Here is a 22,385-nt window from a genome sequence, read left to right as displayed (position 1 = left end):
GAACTGATGGTAAACCACACCACCCTCGTCTTAGTTCTGTGTTAATTTGTGATTCTTCTTACACTAATATGAATTTTACTTCTAATTTTGTGTTTGGAAGAGTCTGTTTATTAATGTTAGTTGTGTTGGGATCCACACCAAATTCTTCTAGGATTAAATAGTTGTTCTATAGATTGAGTTGTATACCTTTCTGAAATCTATGAAGACAATTTTTATACAGACTGTATTATATAAATGTATGACCTAAAATTCTGCAGAGTTAATATTTCTAAAATTTGTAGAGAATCTCTTAATAAAATTGACTATTTTTAGATACAGTACAACCAGTGCATTCACTGAAGGATAACTTTCTATCAAAACATTCAGCTAAGTCTTCAATATAAGATACATTTTGTATTGCAGTATTATTTTGTATTATTCAGTTGCATAGTTATATCAACATTTGCAAACCTTCCAAATTTGAGTTTGAAATCAAATTTTTTTTTAAGTTAGAAGAAGTACTATTTAAGTTAAATCATTTTTACACAAAGTTCAAGTCAATTGGAAGTAACTGAATATCAATTAGATTTGTAATAGGCTTAAACAATTTCTTATCATCTGCTAAAAAAAAAAAATGTGAATAGCGTATGAATATATTAATGTCATTTATAAATACTATGAAAATTGGAGAACCTAAATGCATGCCTTGTCTTGCTCCACATCTAACCTATAAGTAGATTTAGAGATAAAATTATCAATTTTAACATAGGGAAGTCTGTTTGTACAAAAGGAATGTATCCAAGATGACAATTTATTATTAATTCCACACGCAGCAAGTTTTTTTATAAGTAATTTGATATTAACCCACATCAAATGCACAATGAAAATCAGTATAAATTGCATCATGATAATTACCATCATTTAGTGCAGCAACAGTATCTTCCATTTATACTCACAAGTTTGTTCACGGAGATTACCTTCCAAAATCCAACTTACTTTCTTTAATGTACCCTGTTTTAGTCGAATTTGTAAGACATTTTATTAAACAACTGCCTTTTTGATGAATATTTTAATGTTAATATCTTATCTTTCTTTAAATCTTGCCATATGTATTTTATGAGAATGATTTTCATTAACCCATGTCTCATCTATGTAAAATGTACGTCAATCATCACAAGACGCTTTTAATTTGTGAAGTGCCTTTAAAGATTCAATTCTTTTTAATACAATATCAGGTTTTTCCATCAAGAAACGTTGACCATATTCAGTTTGTTTTTTATAACAAAAACCAATTTTTTTCACATTATGACGAAAGGTCGTAGATGATAAATTTGCATTCAGTTTTTCCTGTATTTTCCTCTCTAAACTTCTTAACAGTAGGGATTTCATTCTGAATGGTAGTGGTTAGTACTGATCTATGATTCTGTGCAATGTTAAAATCGTCCAGTAACAGATTTGCATTTCGTGTCCTATTTTTCTCTGGTGTTTCAAACTGAACGCAACTGTTGTTACTATCGCACTCCTTAGCTGTCCTACATATCCTTTGTACTGATCTATAACTAATGTTGCATTTTCAGCATTCAGTTCATCAACTTTATCCTAGTAAATCATGCTATGGAATTTAAAGTCAGATAGCTTTTGGAAAAATTTATATTCATTGTAGATTACATTTCTCAAACTACTTTTAATTGTATGGCCCTGTTGACCAGAAAACAAAGGTGTTTCAATCTCATTCATATTAGATTTAAGATAGTTAGAGAAAAATTACAAAAAAAAATCTTTAACTTAAAACCTGATAAAAAAATGTAGATTAACTAATGTAGCACTGTTATATAAACTTCCTACGAAACCAGCACGATCTGAACATATGGAAATAAAAAATCCATATAATTTATTAGATATCACAGCTAAGTACCTCATGAGCCAATCAGACTGAAGACTGGCATTGTAGTTATTTATACTAATATACAATGACATAATATCAATATATTATTAGATCAATATTGAGAGTAAACTGCTCACTGAGACTGCTTCTTCATTGTTTCATATATTGCCACAATTTTAAATCAGTTATTATGATTCTCACTATAAAACATGAATGTTTATTAATTCAGCTCTACAAATAAAAAGGCTACAAAATTAATGCCTGATATTAATGGAAATGTTTATTTTGTACACCTAATGTTAACTGAAATATGACTTTTTTACTTGAAACAACCTGTACACTCAAACAGTAGTTGTTTTGGGCTAAATTTTAATTACAATTATTGAGAAACAATGCTTTAATGTACTTAACAAAAGTAGAAAATTTTTATCTCTATTCGTTTGGATTTTATAGCAGTTCAAAGTTTATGTCAAAAAAAGTGCAAAAAATCTGCTTTTCATGCCCCTAATTTTCAAACAAATGGTTATAACTAAAATCAGCCGAATCCAGTTCACAAAAATTATTACAGTTTCGGATGACGTTCATTTTAATTATGCGATGCAATAGTTAAGTACAAGGCCATCTTTTGTTGTTTTTTTTTTTTTTTCGGCAAAAAATGCTTTGACATTAATAATAATCACTTGGTCTTTCAGTGTTCACTGTAAGAGATAATTGCAATTCCTCTGAAAAAATGTCTTTATCATGATCAATGACAAATTCTGGTCAGGTGTGACATTTTTCATATGCTATAAAATTGCATTTCCATATTCCACACACAAGCTTCAAGCTTGTGTGTGGAATATGGCAGCACAATAAATAAATAAATATTTACTATCAAACTCTCATTTATTAAATGTTGAGTCTTAAAAAATTTATATTTTTATAATCTGGTATGTATTAATCAGATATAAGATTAGAATTCAGAATCTTATGTAATGTTACCTCTAAAGGTAAATTATATTTATCACAGAAATTTTACCATAAACAATATTAACACTAATGTTTGTAAGATTAGAAAAAACTGAATCAGGAGAATTACTGCAACAGTTTACTAGATTATTTGATTGTAAAAGATTACAAATTTTTTGTAGGAAAAAATCTGTCAGGTTTTTTAACATTTAAATTTGGATGTTAAAATTTGACGTAAGAAACATTTTCTAGGTTTTCCCATATAAAACCTGGCCCATTAAAGTCACCTAATAATAGTAATTTGAATGTGGCTGCGCTGTTAATGTGTGTGGTCTGTGAATTAGAGATACAAATTATTTTAATTTTATAAATTATACAAAAATCATGAACATTTACTTTGTAGCATTCATTTTTTTTATTTTGTGTTGCAGCAAGAAGATTCAGTACAACTGAAAGAGGAACTGGTTGATATGATTAATGATGATATTCCAAAAGATCCTTTAGCAATTGAAGAGACCTACTCAGTTAAATCAAAAAATGTAAAAGCTGAAAATGAAGTGGTAAGGGTGATAGATTTTGCATGCAGTGGAACACTAATTACACTGATAAATATAATTTTTGTTTCCTAACATGCAATACATGATGTTAATCTGTTTTTTGTTGTTGAAAACAAATATGAATTCAGACTCTTTCTATCAGCCACAATTTTTGAAAAATTTTTATATTTTAATTAAAAGATTTTTTCATTTTTTATTGTTTAACCTTGTTAACGTAATTTGTAAAGTAATACAAACAATACTAGACAAAGAATTAAATCATATCATAGTCACATATTATGACATCGTATCTAATAGAAGAGTGAGCCTTCATGATAAACAAGATTAATCATGTCTGTGCAAGTCAAAACATGTAGCTGAAAACACAGCGATGTTGTTTGTACTAAGCACTAGATATAGGAATGAATTAATTTTGTTCAGTCTTATTGCTGTCTTAAGTTTGTTAACAGTGCAAGTGTCATTATGTCTCAAAATTGTATAAACGATGTGGATGTGTTTTGTTGTATATGTGGTGAGTTACCTTAAAATCAAATAGAAAAAACGTTACACCTTTAATTAAAAAAGCATATCATTTGTACTTTCAGTATAAAATTGGTGATCAGGGTAAGATGTGGGCTCCTCATATAGCATGCACTAATCGTTCTGTTTATTTAAGAGGATGGTTGAAAGGTACGTGGAAGACTTTGCCATTTAGTGTACCTATGGTTTGGCGTAAACCACAGGATCATGTAATACTTTTGTGTAACAAATGTGTCTGGAATTTCTAAAAAATCTAAACATACTGTAAAATATCCTTCATTGCAATCTGTAATCAGGCCTATATCTCACAGTGAAATTATTCCAGTTGCTGAGCCACTTGTGAATGTATGTTTCGAAAGCAGTGATGAAGAATCTGATAGTACTGAAGAAGACAAAAATGATTTTGATTTTAAATTATCTTCCAATAAGCTGTATCTTATGTCACAGGTTGAATTAAATGACTTTGTTAGCGATTTAAATTTATCAAAAAATCAAGCTGAACTGTTAGGATCAAGACTGCAAGGTTGGAACTTACTTCAAAAAATACAAAACTTTTGGGTTTTCGAAGCCAACAGAAAGAACTTTCTTGGTACTTTATTGATGAAAATAATTTGTTTTATTGCACAAATATTGGTGAGCTTATGTTGCACTTGGACAAGTTGATAAACCTGAGGACTGGTGCCTTTTCATAGATTCATCCAAGTACAGTTTAAAGTGGTTCTACTACACAACAGTAAAAAATATCCTTCAATACTAATCGCTTCTGTTATTAATTTGAATGAGACATACAATTTGATGAAAGACGTTCTTGGAAAAATAAATTATAAAAAACATAGTTGGAACGTATGTGGTGATTTGAAAGTGATAGCTATTTTGTTGTACTTGGTATAGTCTAACTCCAAGCCACATATACTAAGCCTAAAACATGCACTAAGTATGTGTGTTTTTTTTTTTGCAAATGGGACAGTCAAGCTAGGGATAAATATTACGTAACTTAACTCCAAATGGGAAAAATATTATTCATGAGCCCTTAGTTTAACCGAAAAGAATATTTTTATCCCCTTTCCATATCAAGCTAGGTCTAATGAAAAATTTTGTAAAAGCAATGAAGTAGGATAGTCCCAGATTTTTGTACACCAGGCAGTAATTTTCAAATGTAAGTGAAGGAAAAATTAAAGAAGGAATATTTGTTGGTCCTTAAATAAGAGAGTTAGTCAAAGATTATGTATTTAACTCAGTGTTAAATAATGTGCAGTTCATTAAAGAAGTTTCCAAAACTTTTCTCAGCAAACAAAAATTTGACAATTACCACGATATTGTTAATCAATTTCTTCTTACTTCATACAGAGCTGTGGGATGTAATATCTCTTTGAAAATACCTTTCCTCCACTCGCATCTGGATTTTTTCCTGGAAACCTCAGAGACGTAAATGTTTCTCATCATGCTTATCATCAGTAATATCCCCCAAGAAAATGAGAGTCACTCTGAATTACTATCAGCTAAATCATTTAAAAGTTTAGTTATATCACTATAATTTACACATAATGAACAGGTCATATTGAATATGTGCTACTAGCGCTTCACTGTTAAAATAGAGTAAAAATGGAACTAGATTTACACATGCTTCAGTAACCCATCAACAGAATAAAACAAGTCAATTCATAATGATGAATTATTTAGAGAGTGGCACTTTTCAGTAAAAAAGTAGATTACAAATTATTTCATCAAGGGCAATTTTTATCAAGGTTAATGAAGAGTTATTTCATCAAAAACTGTTAGGGGGGTAAAATAACTATTAATATCAGTATTTGGTGTCATAAGTTACACAGTTTGTTTGGCTGAATTGCAGTTTTAATCTCGCTTGTTTAATCAAGTTGCTTTTATGTACATGTTTTTCCCTTTCTTTCATATCTCCTTCATCATTTTCCAGTATTTTACTTTTTTCTTCTGTCCAGGTAAGAAATATTTCTATGGTTTTTCTTTTTCCTGAAGACCTGAAATATTTTGTAATTCTTTCTCATAATAAATGTTCTTTGTTGTCTTGTGTTATTTTCATTTCTTTTATGTCTTTTTCAGTTTCTCTGTTTCAGTTATTAGTTTCTAAATTTTTAAAGTGTATAGATAGCCTGTAGGGTTCATTCTTTGTAGATGACCATAAAAGGAGATTCTTATTTTTCTGATAAAATCTGATATTTTCTCCATGTTCATGTAAAGTTCATTGTCTTTTTTTCTGTCTTTGATTGGCTGAAAAACCTTCTTTTTTTGAGTATTGTTTGTTTCTTCTTTTTTTTTGTTATTAGAAGGTCAAATTATTATTTATTTTGTTATTTGTTTATTAGAAATTTTGTTACTAGAAGTTGTCAAATGTCAGACGTTCAGTTGGATATAGAGCTTCCGATCAGATGACTGTGTAGTAGTGCATTAGTTTTGCATTCAGTGATATTACTTTTTTACTGCAGGTTTTCTTAGTTAATTGATAAGCTAGCCATTTACTGATTTTGGACCTAATGTCTTCTTTTTCAGAGTTATTGACTTCAATAGTCCTTCTCTGGGTATTTGAATTTTTCAGTTTCTTTCATTTTTCCTGTATGTTATTTGTTTTTTAAACAGCTGATTAAATATCATAAGAAATTTTCTAGAGTTTACTTTATAATGTAGTAATAATAAAAGAAACTATAAAAGTATGGTTTATATTAGTTATTCCAAAAAAAGTTAATAATTTATACACAGTTTAACAAAGTTAAAACAATTATTCAAATTATAAAAATATTAGTGTCATTGTATGACCTTGATTGCTATTTGCTGATACTGAATTTGCGCAGTTATATTGTCTTATATACGTGCGATGCCGATACGGTTATTGGGCTTTGTAAGTGTGTAATATAGTGAGAGTGTATAAAAATCTCATTGAGGGCGCTGCATTGCCCGACCCCTGGTGTAGACCATTCATTCTCAAAGTGAGCGATACTGTCCCCTTGTAATCGCTGGTGGCTTTCAGGGGTGGTGGTGGTAGAAAACCCACAGAAAATTGGAGGCGGTCAGGTGGTATAGGAAGGTAAGGGCTGATTAAAAAAAAAGGCAGAAATTATGTTTCCTGATATTTCAAACTAAAATTAAATATCTACTATACTAGTACAAAAAATTAAAGGGACGCCTATATTTTGTGATAAAAAATGATTGCATTCAAACTGCTTTAACTTTGCAACAAAGAGGCTTAGAGAGACAAATAAAAAAAAAATTAAAGCTTGAATACTTTTTGACAGTATGCTTCAGATTTCAAAAATCATCAAATTTAAAAAAAAATCGGTTAGTTTTTCTTTGTGTTTGATTGAGTGCATGGGGGAAACTAAATTTTCAGTAAACTGCATTAAAATTGTTTGAAAGCTCTTAAGACTTTAGCTTTAATTTCTTTTTTTGTATGTCTGTATGATTTTTCTGAACTGAAATATTCGACTTTAAAGAGAAAAGGACACTTTTATTTTTAATGCTCTACATATCTCCCGATCAAGCAACGTATTGATACAAATAGATAGGGAAATTAAAGGGTTTTTAAATGCTGTTTTGAAGAGAAACAGCAATTGCAATTATTATTTTTAACAGATGGTAAGTTTAAAAATGTTGGGGGCGCTAGAAATTTTTGATTCTCAATGTGGTCGGTGGGTGGAAAAGTTTGAGAATCAATGATGTAGACCTATATTTAGAAAATTAAATGTCCTATTCTATCCTTGTTCATATATTTATGAATGTATAATCTTTACTAAAAACAATTGTCACTTATTGTTAAAAAAATAACCGTGTCCAACTGAACTGAACCAGACAACAATACTGTTTTCACATAACTTGATACAATACTTAAGCTTACTAGAAAGAGTTTTATTGTGCATCTGAAAAATCTTCCCACCAGTTTATTTAAAATACAATTAAAAATCTCTTTTACGGAAACAACATTCCTCTGTTAATGAATTTTTAAATAATACTAATTAAAAAAAAAAAAAAAAAAAAGGCGCAATTTATCTGCATTCCAATCAACATATATTTAAATATATGCTCAGAATAATTTTCAATAGTTCCCTCTAAGTTGTGAATTATCTTTTTGTGATTTTTTAAGTTTAAATATTTACCTAAACATTATTTCATGTGTTGTATGTAAACAATATTGACTTTAATCATATCTATTTTTATCTTATAATTTGTTTTTCTGTTAATAATTTGTTTTATGATGACTGGATATAATTATATAATGGTACGACTAACTTCCAGTCAGAATAAAAAAAAAGATTATTTTTTGAATATTAATTACTTTTCACATTTTGTAAGGTTTTTTCTTTTATCTTATTTTTAAAGGAATCTGAGCAAGTTTTACCACGGCTTAATCTTAACATGAAAACCAATGAACTTGAAATAAATCATTTACCCACTGTGAAGACAGAAGAGATGGAATTCTATCCAGGTCATGTAAGTATTTTTGATTATTGGATATTGTAACAAACAAGATTTGTCTTTTGTTAATTTAATTACTTAACAAAAACAATCCCTTTGTTATTGTATTTGTCCATATTCCCCTCTATACTAATATCTAAAGTAAGTGATGTTTATTGTGCTATAAAATTTCACCAGAAGCATTAACACTAATGTCAGAAAGATTAGAAAATAAAAAATCATGAGAATTACCGTAAGAGTTTAAACAATTATTTAGATTAAACAATTATAAGATGAATAGCAGCATTTTTTGATAAAATTTAGCAAAATTTGTCATCTTATTCACCTAATAATAATAATTATTATTTAACTGTAAGTGCACTATTTATATAAGTGGTAAGCAATTTAGAGATGCAAAATTTATTTTTATTTCATAAATTATACAAAAAGTCATAAACATATTTATTTTGTAGCATTCATGTTTTGCTTTTTATTACAGCAAGTACATTTACTACAACTGGAAGGGGAACAGCTTGACATTAATAATGGTGATATAGAAAAAGATCCTTTAGCAATTGAAGAGACTGACATGGTTAAATCAGAAAATATAAAAGTTGAAAATAAAGTGGTAAGGGTATTAAATTTTGCATACAGTGGAACACCAATTATACAGATAGATCTTTGCAAGACCAAGTCTGTATAGTTGAAAAGGACAATTTAAAAAAAGGTTTTATCATATATATTGCACATATCAATGTTTAATAGATACACACTAAATATAAAATTTTATATATATATATATATAAAGTAAATATATTTCAGTAAAATTAAAAAGAGATTTGGTACACATATATAATCTAACAAAAGAAAATTCAATAATATGGTTAAAAAAATATATTGTGTAGAGAAATTTACTTTTATAATTAGTTTTACAAAGGCCATACATGTGTGTTTTTGCTAAATAAATTGAAAAAAATTAAATTAAAAACCCAGTAAAATTAAGATAGATTAAAAGAGTTCCTATTGAAGGGAAGATTTACTTGAATAGTATTTAAATTTTTCAAATAATCAGATGATGTACTAGTATTTTTTTAAGTTAAATAGTCTAAAGCAATCTCAATTAGTTGGACATCTGGAAAATTGGTGTTCCACTGTTATCTTTTAGTCATAGATTACTATGGTCGTTGGCTCCAAGTTTTCATTATTACCATTGTTATTATTACTTTAATTTTTTTCATTATTATTACCTAATATGTATATTTTGGATTACATACAGTATGTTTCTTAACATATATATATATATAAAACTTTGTGAAGGTTCAATTAATTGTCAGCATACTGATCGCTCTACCAAATAACCTCGAATAACAAAAAAAAAAAAAACCACCATATACAGTAACAGAAAACTAGAAATCTAATACCAAAAGTTGACATTTGTGAAATCCTGCATCATCAGTCTAGAAAATTTCATCAAACAAAAATAAATAAATAAAAACTAAAATTTAGAAAACATAAACCCTAATAATGACAAAACTTGAACACACCTCAATACCAAATGGAATGATAATCATTCCATTTGTTCAAGTTTTGTCATTGTTAGGGTTTATGTTTTATAAATTTTAGTTTTTATTAATTTAAGTTTTGTTTTTGTTTGATGTAATTTTATACTGACTGATGAAGCAGAATCTCGTGAAAGTCAACTTTTGATATTAGTTTATTAGGTTTCTGTTACTGTGTGTTGTAGTTATTTTTTTGTTATTTGAAACATATATATTTATCCCACCAGGCTGGTCTAGTGGTTAATTTTATGCAAATCAGTTGTTTACAGCTATTTTTGAAGTTGAAGGTCCTCAAGTTCAAATACTAGTAAACGTTAGTTGCTTTTATAGGATTTAAAAACGAAAGAGTGGATACTGGTGTACTTGGTATTTAGGGTTTAGTTAACCACACGTTTCAGGAATGTTTGGCCGTAGTCTGTACAAGACTCCTTTTGTTTACATGTCATACTTATCATTGTCATCTAATTGTGACATGGTGAACCAAGTTGATATGATGATGACTGAAGGATGTAAATGTTCATCTTGTATGCATGTTTTTCTCAAAATAAAAAAAAAGATATCAAAAATGTAAAAAGATGTCTGCAGAAGACATTTCATGTATATTCCTGCTAAATATATAGCAGAGTGAACAAAAAACTCCTTAATGAAATAGATGAGTGGGTAATAATGGTGTATGAATTATTTTTCCAAACATGTTTTTTTTATCCTAAATGATACATAATTAGTTAATTATTTAATCCAATCTTAACAACATTTTGGTTTTTTTTTTAATATAAAATCCTTTTTCAGAGCTAATCAAAACTAATAAAGGAAAACTTAAGGGTAATTTATAATTAAGGTCATAATAATATTAATACTAAGAATATTTGGCATATTTTGTTGTGTTATTTAAATTGTTACAAGTTAGTGTTAACAACATAACAGATAAAACAATATTCATTTTACTCCAATTTGTTCAATATACAAAGCATAAAAATATATACAACAAAATTTCTACATGATCAATATCACACATAAATATCTACATTATTTTCATATTCTTGTATCTTCTTCATATTACTAAATCTAGAATGTTGAATTTTAATGCACAAGTACAGGTGGTCCTTTTTTATAGTATTATTATGTTTATTTTTATTCTTTTATCATATTTTTAACATAAAATTTTAATTAATCTCAGTCTTTAACAATTAATTTTTTTACTACATCATATACTTACGTAGGACCTTTTAGTTGCTACTGTTTATTTAAAAATAGTTTTTATTTTTATATCCCCGTTTTTATAAAGTGGCTCATGCCTGGGCATAGTTATCCTTTGCTGGTATTATGTTTCTTAATTATATATTGTAATTCTTTTTTTTTCATTTCATATTTTGTACAATGGAAATAAAGGTTTATTCATTCATATATGATACAAATAAACACTTAACTTTAAAAACTTTTAATAAATTAATTTTTATGAAAATGGTTCATACATATTTATGAATTTAGGCAATCGGATCAAGATCATACAATAACAGCATACATTCACCTTTACCTTTGACAGAACTGTTACTATATTTCAATTTAAAACTAGTTTTAAATAATTATTTTTTTAAAGTGAATTAAATATGAATTTAAAAAATTTTTGAAATATGAAGATTCTTTGAGAGATATTGTTGTATTCCTTCTTAGTGTGGAAATTTCTAAAACGAGGGGCAGCACAAAGACCGACATGACATTCATAGCAGTAATATTACAATTCCTATCTAATGTATTTGTTAAATAAACATCATCTTGTTTTGTTCAAATTTTTTTCTGTATTTTGAATATACGACTGAAAATGCCATTACACAAAGAATGAGAGGTTTATCTTCTTCAGAGGGCCTACCTTTTTTGGGAACGACATTATGATGAATTTCAACAGCCACTTTTCTTATGTAACACGAGCATTGAATATAGTGATATATAAAAGTTGGCAGAGCTGCTTTTATATCGCCCTTTTTCTTTTGATTGGGTATGTGCTCAGCATTTGATCCATTCTATCAACTATGTCCATAAAAATATAATCATTGACAATATTTGGAATTATCACCTTCTTTCCTCTTTCTGTACTATTTCTACGCATTGTAATGTGCGTTTAGTTGTTAAACACAAGACATCTCGTTTATCATGCGATTTCAACAACATTTTACCCTCTTTATCACACGCTGAATGAATTTCATTTTTATTTAATTTTAAAGTAGATTAAAATTGCTTTTGAAGATTATGGAAGTTTTTCTCATTTATAATTTTGATAGAAAGTTTACTGGAGAACCGCTCTGAAAATTAATTTTTCAGTAAATAATTTTGGTACGTGACAGTCAACATTATTATTAATGCATAGTTGTAATTCCCTCACAAAAATTTTTGTACCATCAATATCAAATCCCAGACAGGCATTTACATATTTCATACGCTATAAACTTCCATTTTCATGTTCCACATGCAAGCTTCATACTTATTTAGCGATGTAAAAAATAAATATTATTTACAATCAAACTCATTTAGTAAATGCTGAATATTACAAAATTAATATTTTTATAATCTAGTAAGTATTTATGAGAAATAAGATTAGAATTCAAAATCTTGGGTAATGTTATCTCTGATGATGTTTGTGATAAATATAATTTATCGCTATAAAAAAATTTCACCATAAGCAATATTAACACTGATGTCAGTAAGATTAGGAAAAATTAAATCATGAGAATTACCAATACAGTTTAACAAATCATATGATTATAAAAGATTACAATTTTTAGAAAACAATACCACCTTACAATTTGGAAGGTGAGTAGCCGCGTTTGAAATACTTAAATTTATATGATAACATTTAGCAAGAGAAACATTTCCTAGGTTTTCCTGTACAAAACCTGGCACATTAAAGTCATCTAATGGTAATAATAATTTAACTGTGGCTGCAATGTGTGTGGTGTGCGAATTAAATATAGAATTTATTTTAATTTTATAAATTGTACAATAAATGAAACATATTTACTTTGTAGCATTCATGTTTTGCTCTTTATTACAGCAAGCAGATTTGCTACAACTGGAAGGGGAATGGCTTGATATTAATAATGGTGATATTGAAAAAGATCCTTTAGCAATTGAAGAGACTGACTTAGTTAAATCAGAAAATTTAAATATTGAAAATAAAGTGGTAAGATCAGATTTTACATACAGTGGAACACCAATTATCCAGATAGCCCTTTGCAAGGACAAATCTGGATAATTTAAAAAGATTTATCTTGCATACTGCACATATCATAATGTTTAATTGGTAAGACAATAAAAAATTGTTTCCAGTAAAATGAAAAAGAAATTTGGAACACAAGTACAATATAAGAAAAAATAGATTTGGTATATCGTTAAAAAAATACAGTGTGTAGAAAAAGTTGCTTATTCTGAATTTGACCAGTCCAGTTAGAAATCTGGAAAATTGGTACCCCACTGTTATCTTTTAGTCATAGATTGTTATGGTTTTTAACCCAAAGTTTTCATTATTATTACCATTTTTATTATTTTAATTTTTCATTATTATTACATAATATGTATATTTTGGTTTACATACAGTTTGTTTCTTAACATATATATATTATTATTATTATTATGCTTTTACGGCCAACATGGGACCACTTAAGTCAATTTTAGTTGGATCTTTTCTGAGAAAAGCGTGTTATTTTACTCTTTCGAGCTGCCCAGTATTTCTTCATCCGTTCAGATCTTGCTTTCTTTTCTTCATCCGTAAACACCCTCTTCGTTGTATTTTGCCGTTTGTCTGTCTTTTGTTTAAATCTAATGCTTTTATCTTTTAGCTTTGTAATTTTTCCAGTTTTATTCTGTAGGTCAGTCAGGGAAATTCCCAATTCTTTCATATCTTCTCTAATTTCTTTGATCCATCCTACTTCTAGCTTTTGGAACCAGAGCTTTTCAATGATATTTCTTGACAGTCTTGTTTGCGGTGTCCTTATGAGATGACCGAAGAAAGAGATTCTTTTTTTCCGCATAGTATCAGTAACAGGCTCTATTTCTCGATACACCACCTCATTTGGCACAATCCACCATTGGCCTTCTTTTTGGTGTTTTTTATTGATACACGTTCTGACAATTCTCCTCTCTATTTTCAGAATTTTTTCAATTCGGTTTTTCTGAGTGATTTTGAAAAGAGTCTCGCTTCCGTAGGTGACTTCTGGCTGTACTACAGTTTTATAATGTTTAAGTTTTGTTTTAGCAGAAAGGCATTTTTTGTTATATGTTGACCAAGTTAATTTTTGGGATTTAATCATTTTATTTGTCCTGTTTTGCCATGTCACTTTTTCATTTAAATTATAAGTTATTATTTCCCCTAGATATTTAAATCGTTTTACTATTTTAATTTTCTGATTGTTTACCGTAATGCGCTCTATTACCAGAGGATCTATGGCCATTAGTTCAGTTTTTTCGAGAGATATGAAGCCCTATCTTTTGTGCTAGGTTTTGAAGGCTCATGATTTGTGTTTTGGCTTCTTGAATATTATTTGCTAAAAGAGCGAGGTCATCTGCAAATCCTAGGCAATTTAGTGTGATGGAGTTTTTTTTAGTACCCATTTTTATATTTTTGGGATTTATTTCATACCATTTTCTCATGACAAATTCAAGGGCGCAGTTAAAAAGGAGTGGTGAGAGGCCGTCTCCTTGCCTCAATCCAGTTTTTATGTAGAAGGGTTGAGAGAGTTCACCTCTGAATTTCACTCTGGACTGGGTATTGGTTAAAGTTAATTTTATCATGTTTACGAGTTTAGGGTGAAGGCCCAGGTTTCTCAGAATATTCAGCATGGATGGTCGGTGTATACAATCATAGGCCCTTTTAAAGTCGACGAAGGTGATTATTAGTTGTTTTTTCCGTCTTTTATATAAATCCATCATAAGTTTTAGGGATATTATTTGCTCCGGGCAACCTCTCCATGGCCTAAATCCGCCTTGGTATTCCCCAATATATATATTGGTATATATAACATATATATATATATATATATATAAAACACTTTGTGAAAATTCAATTAATCATCAACATACTGATTATAGGCTGTGCCAAATAATTTCAAATAACAAAAAAGGATAATCACCACAGTAAAAGAAGCCTAAAAAAAAACTAATACCAAAAGTCAACATTTTTGGGATCCCATCATCAATCTACAAGACTTCATCAAACAAAAACAAAAAATAATAAATAAAAATTAAAATTTTGAAAACATAAACCCTAATAACGACAAAACATCAACAACAAATGGAATGATAATCATTCCATTTTAATTTAATGGAAAATTTTTATTTTTATTTATTTTTTGTTTTTGTTTGATTTAATTTTGGAATTTTGTTACCGACTGATGATACAGGATCCTGTATGAGTTGACTAGCCGGTGTTTTTATTAAAAAATTCACGCAAATTAAAATCATTAAGTTTTATTTAATACCGGATAAATGTTTCTAAAATAAAAATAAATGTATTATTACATTTTTAATAAAATTACCTAGCAACAAGCAAACTTATTAAAATGTTTTTAAATCTCTAACATAAACTTCATTCTTTTCCTTTAACGGTAACGATAAAGGACGTTTCGAATATATTTAAAAATGATTGAAACATGGTTTATTTTTTACTTTGATTTAATATATTTATTTAATAAATATATTACTTATTTATGTGCTCGTAATTTTACTAAAACTTTTGAAACCTTTATTAAATATGTTTTCTATCCTATTAATAGGAAAAACAGGTCAAAAAATGGAATGACCTCTAATCTAACGTCCATAAATCTTCAGAGATTTAATGAAGCTCTATTAGAAGTCAAACTTAGGGCAAAATTGGGGTTCAAAATTTGGTTTGACCTCTAATCTAACGTCATTAAATCTCCAGAGATTTAATGAAGTTCTATTAGAAGTCAAACTTAGGGCAAAATTGGGGTTCAAAATTTGCTTTGACCTCTAATCTAACGTCATTAAATCTCCAGAGATTTAATGAAGATCTATTAGAAGTCAAACTTAGGGCAAAATTGGGGTTCAAAATTTGGTTTGCTAACAGCAAATCAAGCCCAACTGTACTGCGGTTCATTAAACTTTCTTTGTATATCTCTCTCGCATGCGATACGACATCTGATAAAGACAGAAATAGGGTGAGGACGTAGAGAAGGAAAAAAAGGAAGCCTGACTACACGAACGAAGAGAAGAAAACAAACGGTCCAATGAATGGACACACACAAAGATAAATAATATAGAGAAAATAACATAAAATTATTATCACTACAATGAACATTTAATAAAAGATTCCAGGGGAAAAGGCCCATATACACTTATAAGACTATTTTTATACAATCACCATTTATTTATTTATTACTAGCTGTCACAACCAGCTTCATCAGGGCCTTCTCATCACTTGAAGTCCATTAAAATAATTAATACTTTTTATTTTTAATAAAGTGATGGTTATATATTTTTATTTGTCAACAATTAAGTACCGTCTAATATTTTTTTTTTTTAATGATACTTATTCTTGAGAAAGCTTTGAACGACCTTTACTAGGAGTTGCGGTTCTCTTATGAGCAGATTTTATGTGGCATGCACTTTCAAAACTATTCCGGTTTCAAAAAATTGTTTTCACATTACTTACGTATATTTTTATCACTTTGAGATTTTTTACAACAGACTCGCATATGATTTCTTTGTTACAACAGTCACCGATTTTGTTTCAACACGCACAGTGCTTTGTCTTGTGGCAACGCCTTGTACTGAAACCAGGTCTCATAACAGTTTGGCCTGTGCAACAGTCTAACGCAGCTGCTATCTGACAGAGAATGTGTAAACTAGAATTTAATTGTGGTTGCTTCAAGATATTGATGAATAAAATACGTATAAAAAGAAACCCTATTAACGAACTCAGATCCTCTATAATAATAATTATATTACCACTGGACTAAATCAAATCTATTAAAAAAGAAAAATTAAAATGTCATATAATGCTAAAGTGATTCGTTGCAGATAAAATTAAAAGGTAATAAAAAAGTTATATTAAATAAACTTTTACTAAAATTTGTTTAAAAACATGTAAGAATTTTTTTTCTTAATTTAAAAAATATACGAGTATATTACAACTATAATATTAAAGTAGTTCTTATCAGACAACGAATAAATGAAAAATAGACAAAGAAGTAGAGGAAATGAAGGAAAATTTAAATTGTTCAAATACTGTTAGGTAACACAGTGCCACCAACAAATACAATTTAATTATACTGTCTAAAAGCAACTAAGTACAGTAATTTATGTTTCCCCGCTAAAATGTCAAGGTTTTCATAGAGAGATATGTACATAGATAGCAAGGAAAGAGAGCGAATAAGAGGCAGGGGGTGAGGTGAAATTATACTATTTTGTTAAGAATTTCACTATTACTTCACCTTATAAATTATATTAACTGGAGTTTTGCTTTAAGAACTTTAATTTTCAGTGAAACTAATAAATATTAATATTTATTTTCTAATAAACCTGTTTTGCTTTTTATTACAGCAAGTAGATTTATTACAACTGGATGAGGAACTGATTGATATTAATAATTGTGATATCGAAAAAGATCCTTTAGCAATTGAAGAGACCGACTTGGTTGAAAATGAAACGGTAAGAATTTTAGATTTTGCATACAGTGGAGGAACACCAATTATCCAGACAATAAAAAAAAAAGAAATATAGTAATATGGTATAAAAAGTACATTGTGTAGGAATTTGCTTTTATAATTAGTTTTACAGAGGCTGGTATGTACCAGCCTGGGTGATTACAGTTATAAGTCCCATAATTTTTCATTCCATTCTCTGGGGGAACCTTTTTAAAATTATTTTCAAAGTGGTGGAACCCACCCTCTGCTATACCTATCCCCTCAAAAATCTTAACTGGCAATGGTAATATTTAATTATATTAATTGACAACCCAAAAAAAATAATGAATTTTGGTGAAAAGAAAATTAAAATCCATCCACCCCTTCGCTTGGTAGGTGCAAAAAACTATTTGGGGTAGTACTTTTTTAAATTCTAGTCCACCAAACTCGCTATAAAATTATTGATATTACTTCTTAAACCATTTGAAATAATCAGAATCTGTAAATTAAAACTATGAAAATTATTTTTAAATTACAAACATAAAATTTCGTCCTAAGTGTTATTTAAATTTTCAGGGGTTGAAAATTTACTTTTTTTAAATTAGACAATGTAGCTTGTGACACTGGAAGGCCCTTTAGTGCCAAGTAATTTTGTACAAATAAAATAAAAATTGGTTTACTGGTATTTATGTTATGATTAAAAATGTGTTTTTTTTTAGGTTATGTTGAGATACAGTGTTACTGACCCAAAGCATTAGGTCTGAAATCATCTGTTCTTGTTAAAAATATATGGGCTTTAGGTTTCTCCAGCATTGAAAAACTGTACCAGTAAACACAGGTCTTTTTCTTTAGTTGGACATCTGAAAAATTGGGGTCTCACTGTGTTATCTTTATATTATTATTATTATCTAGTATGTAAATTTTGGATTGTATCCGGTTCATTTCTTAACTCATACATATTACTATTTTTATTTCCAATTATTCCCCTATAGGAGAGCGTGTGAACTTGAGGCAATCATGACTTTACTTCCTTCTCTTTTTTATTCTTTCCCAAACCTCTTCATCCATTCACTTTGTTACTTCTTTTTCTACTCTGCTCATCTTCTTCCTATTGTTTCTATTTTTTGCTCCTGTTCAGTTTTCTAATTTCAACCCTAAATTTCCTTCTGTCCTTGATTTCTACTTCTGAGATCTTTACTCTTTCCAGATTGTCTTGTGTTTCTTTCATCTAAATGGAGTTTAATATTGCTTGCCTTGACGATGTTGAAAATTTTCTTAGCGAGTCTATCTCACTCAACCTGCATAAGTTTATACATGTTTTTGGTAAATGAATTGCAAGTAAAGATTTATTTTTTCAAATAATTTATCTTGTATACATTTTTTTTTCTGCATTATTCTAAAACTTTCCGCATATATCTTAGATTTATTTATGATTTTATTATATTGAAAACCTTTTAATGTTTATTTTTGCATACTTAGGTATAAGTGTGGTAGAGCACCATTTTCTTGGAAACTGTATCCTGCAGGAATCTGAGGAACAGCAAAGTTTTCAAGCAATTGAGGTACATTTGCCTTGTAACAATGGGCTCATGAAAAAACAGACTGATGGTGCCATTTTTGTTCCGTCATAATCGGACATTGATTTTTGGTTTGTTTCTTTCATTTGCGATTGTAATTATTAGTTATTTTTAATCTTACAGGTTACTATCAATAAAGGAACCATCAAGGGAAGTACCAAGCATTGTATTACCTGCAAGAGATGCATAAATAATTCTGTGCATGATGGAATTATAAAAAAAAAATCCAGTGAATGTAAGTGTGCATATGGTGATGTAACGACAGAAGAAAATTTAGTTGAGAATATAAGCAGTGAAAGCACGTTACCTATCCAGGAAGGAAAGAAATTGATTTGTGAATATTGCAATGAAAGATGCAGTTGTAAATGTTATTTAAAGAGACGCATCAACGTTCACGGTAATGAGTTAAAAACCCACCTTATTGCGCATAACAAAGAGAAAAATTATATTTGTAACTTTTGTCAGAAATCTTTTAATCGGAGTCATACTTTAAAATTACATTTAAATATTCATACAAAGGAAAAAAATTACATTTGTAACTTTTGTCAAAAGTCATTTAATCATGAAAAGAGTTTAAAGACGCATATTAACATTCATACAAACGAGAAAAGTTATGTTTGCAACTTTTGTCAGAAGACGTTTAATCGGAGTTCTACTTTAAAATCACATTTAAATATTCATACCAAAGAAAAAGTTTATGTTTGTAACTTTTGTCAAAAGTCATTTAATCGTAAAAACTGTTTAAAGACGCATATTAATATTCATACGAAAGAGAAAGATTATGTTTGTACCTTTTGTCAGAAGACTTTTAATCAAAGTTCTACTTTAAAATTACATTTAAATATTCACACCAAGGAAAAAAATTATATTTGTAACTTTTGTCAAAAATCATTTAATCATAAAAAAAGTTTAACGACGCATATTAATACTCATGCAAAAGATAAACATTATGTTTGCAACTTTTGTCAGAAGACTTTTAATCAAAGCTCTAATTTAAAATCGCATTTAAATATTCATACAAAGGAGAAAAATTATGTTTGCAACTTTTGTCAAAAGTCATTTAATTATAAAAACAATTTAAAGGAACATATTATTAATATTCATACAAAAGAGAAAAGTTATGTTTGTAACTTTTGTCAGAAGTCTTTTAAACAAACTTCTGCTTTAACATTACATTTAAATATTCATACCAAGGAAAAAAATTATACTTGTAACTTTTGTCAAAAGTCATTTAATCATAAAATGACTTTCAGGACACATATTAATACTCATACTAAAGGAAAAGATTATGTTTGTAACTTCTGCCAAAAGGTTTTCAATTATCCTTCTAGTTTAAAGACGCATCTTAATATTCATACAAAAGAGAAAAATTATGTTTGTACCTTTTGTCAGAAGACTTTTTATCAAAGATCTAATTTGAAATCGCATTTATATATTCATACAAAAGAGAAAAGTTGTATTTGTAACTTTTGTCAGAAGACTTTTAATCAGAGTTCTGCTTTAAAATTACATTTAAATATTCATACCAAAGAAAAAAATTATATTTGTAACTTTTGTCAAAAGTCATTTAATCGTAAAAACAGTTTAAATAGACATATTAATATTCATACAAAAGAGAAAAATTGTTTGTAACTTCTGGCAAAATGTTTTTAATCGTCTTTCTAATTTAAAGGTACATATTAATTTGCCCATCAAGGAGAAAAATTGTTTGTAATGTTGGTCAAAGAGATTTTATACTTTAAAAAGAAATCTCAATAATATCCATATTAGAGAATTGTTATGACCATTAAAAATCTTATATTAAGAAATTTGATTAAGAAGAAAAAATGAATAGCATTCTTTCAAGTTTACATAATTCAAAATAAGTATAACAAAATTTATCTAATGTTTGTAATTTAACATTAACCACCATTCTCATTGATGTAATACCACCATTAGATATTGCATCAGAGGATGAGATGAAATGGCAGTTTTGTGAAACGTGAAAAATACCATACCTGATTACAATCTAAACCCAGGACATCCGGTTTAAAGGCCGAGACACTAGAACCCACCACAGAGGCCAGCCTTGCATATAAACTACTTAAAAAAATTAGATTTATATATCATTAGTTTATAAATATGCAGATGACATTTATGAACCTTTTTTAGCCCATAACCATACCAGTCAGATAATTTGATAGGTAGTGCGGAATTGCACCAGTTCATATAAGTGGTCTAGACACAATGTGTGTAAATTTCACAAGTGAGAGTTGTTTTTGACATTGTTTATCTGAAATGCACTTTCACAAATAACACTGATCTTTAATGAATCTAAAGCATTCTGATTTTTTATTAAAGTTTACTGCTTCACATAATGTATCTTACATTTTAGTATTATTTTCAAATATTAAAACCAAACAAGAAGTATATATCTGATACATGTGCCTGTTATCAATGTTGACCTCAAAATCTTTATTAGATTTTAATTACAAACTTATAAAAAAGTGACTACTTCTTTTATATATCAACTTATGTAAAAATTTTTTTTTATTGTTATCTCCTGGTTGTGAATAATTTTCCACTTTTTCTTTCACATTAACAAACATGATTAAAAATGTTTGATAACCTTGAAATTAAACAAAAATAACATTTTTAAATATACATCTCAGATCACAGTAGTTATATTAAATATATATATTCTGTTCACAGTACTAACAACAGAGGGCAGAAACTTGATGCCAGGTTACTCACTGTGTTCTGAAATTCTATCTGCATCTCTACTATAAGTTAACTTTAACTCCGCAAATATGAATTGATTTTTGAAAGTATATACTGTCAGAAAATATTTTTAAAAATGTTATATATTTTTTTACTCAACAAGGTAAAAATGTTTTACACAACCTCCCTAAAAAAATTAAGAATCTAAAAAAAAATACTTTATTACATTTCTTTAAGAAATTTTTTGTTATCTATTTAAGAGATTTATATTTAAGAATCTCTGAAGAATTCTTCATCACGCAACTGAACATCTATCTGTCCATTCCTCCTCGTGTCTTGCTGCAGTCTCCTCCATGTGGATAATGTTGCTGATCATTTCTCAGCAATGACAGGGCGGAACCACCGGTACACTTTTCTCTTTTCTGGGCCCCTACACCAATTAGCCCGCTGGCAAACTCTCGAGAAATTCTGACCATCCCTTCACAGTAACTTCCAGATCCTCAGAAAACATAGTTGAGACCTCATCTACCACCTCTTTGGCTTTTTGTGAGGATGGATTCCAGTGCGGTACCCTAACTTGCCTAGCCGGGCATCCCCCAGCACAAATG

At 28.6% G+C, this 22,385-nt stretch overlaps 1 protein-coding gene across 1 annotated transcript in view; it reads left to right on the top strand.

The window, feature by feature from the left end:
• The window catches only part of LOC142334013 (uncharacterized), a 37,893-nt gene that overhangs the window by 5,416 nt on the left and 10,092 nt on the right, over window positions 1-22,385 (top strand). The window contains exons 3-8 of the mRNA XM_075381680.1: window positions 3,244-3,372; window positions 8,233-8,343; window positions 8,807-8,935; window positions 12,913-13,041; window positions 17,418-17,525; window positions 19,201-20,623. Coding sequence (XP_075237795.1) covers window positions 3,244-3,372; window positions 8,233-8,343; window positions 8,807-8,935; window positions 12,913-13,041; window positions 17,418-17,525; window positions 19,201-20,623 — 2,029 coding nt within the window. The remainder of the gene's footprint in view (window positions 1-3,243; window positions 3,373-8,232; window positions 8,344-8,806; window positions 8,936-12,912; window positions 13,042-17,417; window positions 17,526-19,200; window positions 20,624-22,385) is intronic.

This window comes from Lycorma delicatula, chromosome 13 (assembly GCF_047948215.1).
Source record: "Lycorma delicatula isolate Av1 chromosome 13, ASM4794821v1, whole genome shotgun sequence".
In the NCBI taxonomy this organism is placed as follows: Eukaryota; Metazoa; Arthropoda; class Insecta; order Hemiptera; family Fulgoridae; genus Lycorma; species Lycorma delicatula.
This window is presented reverse-complemented; position numbering and strand designations above follow the sequence as displayed.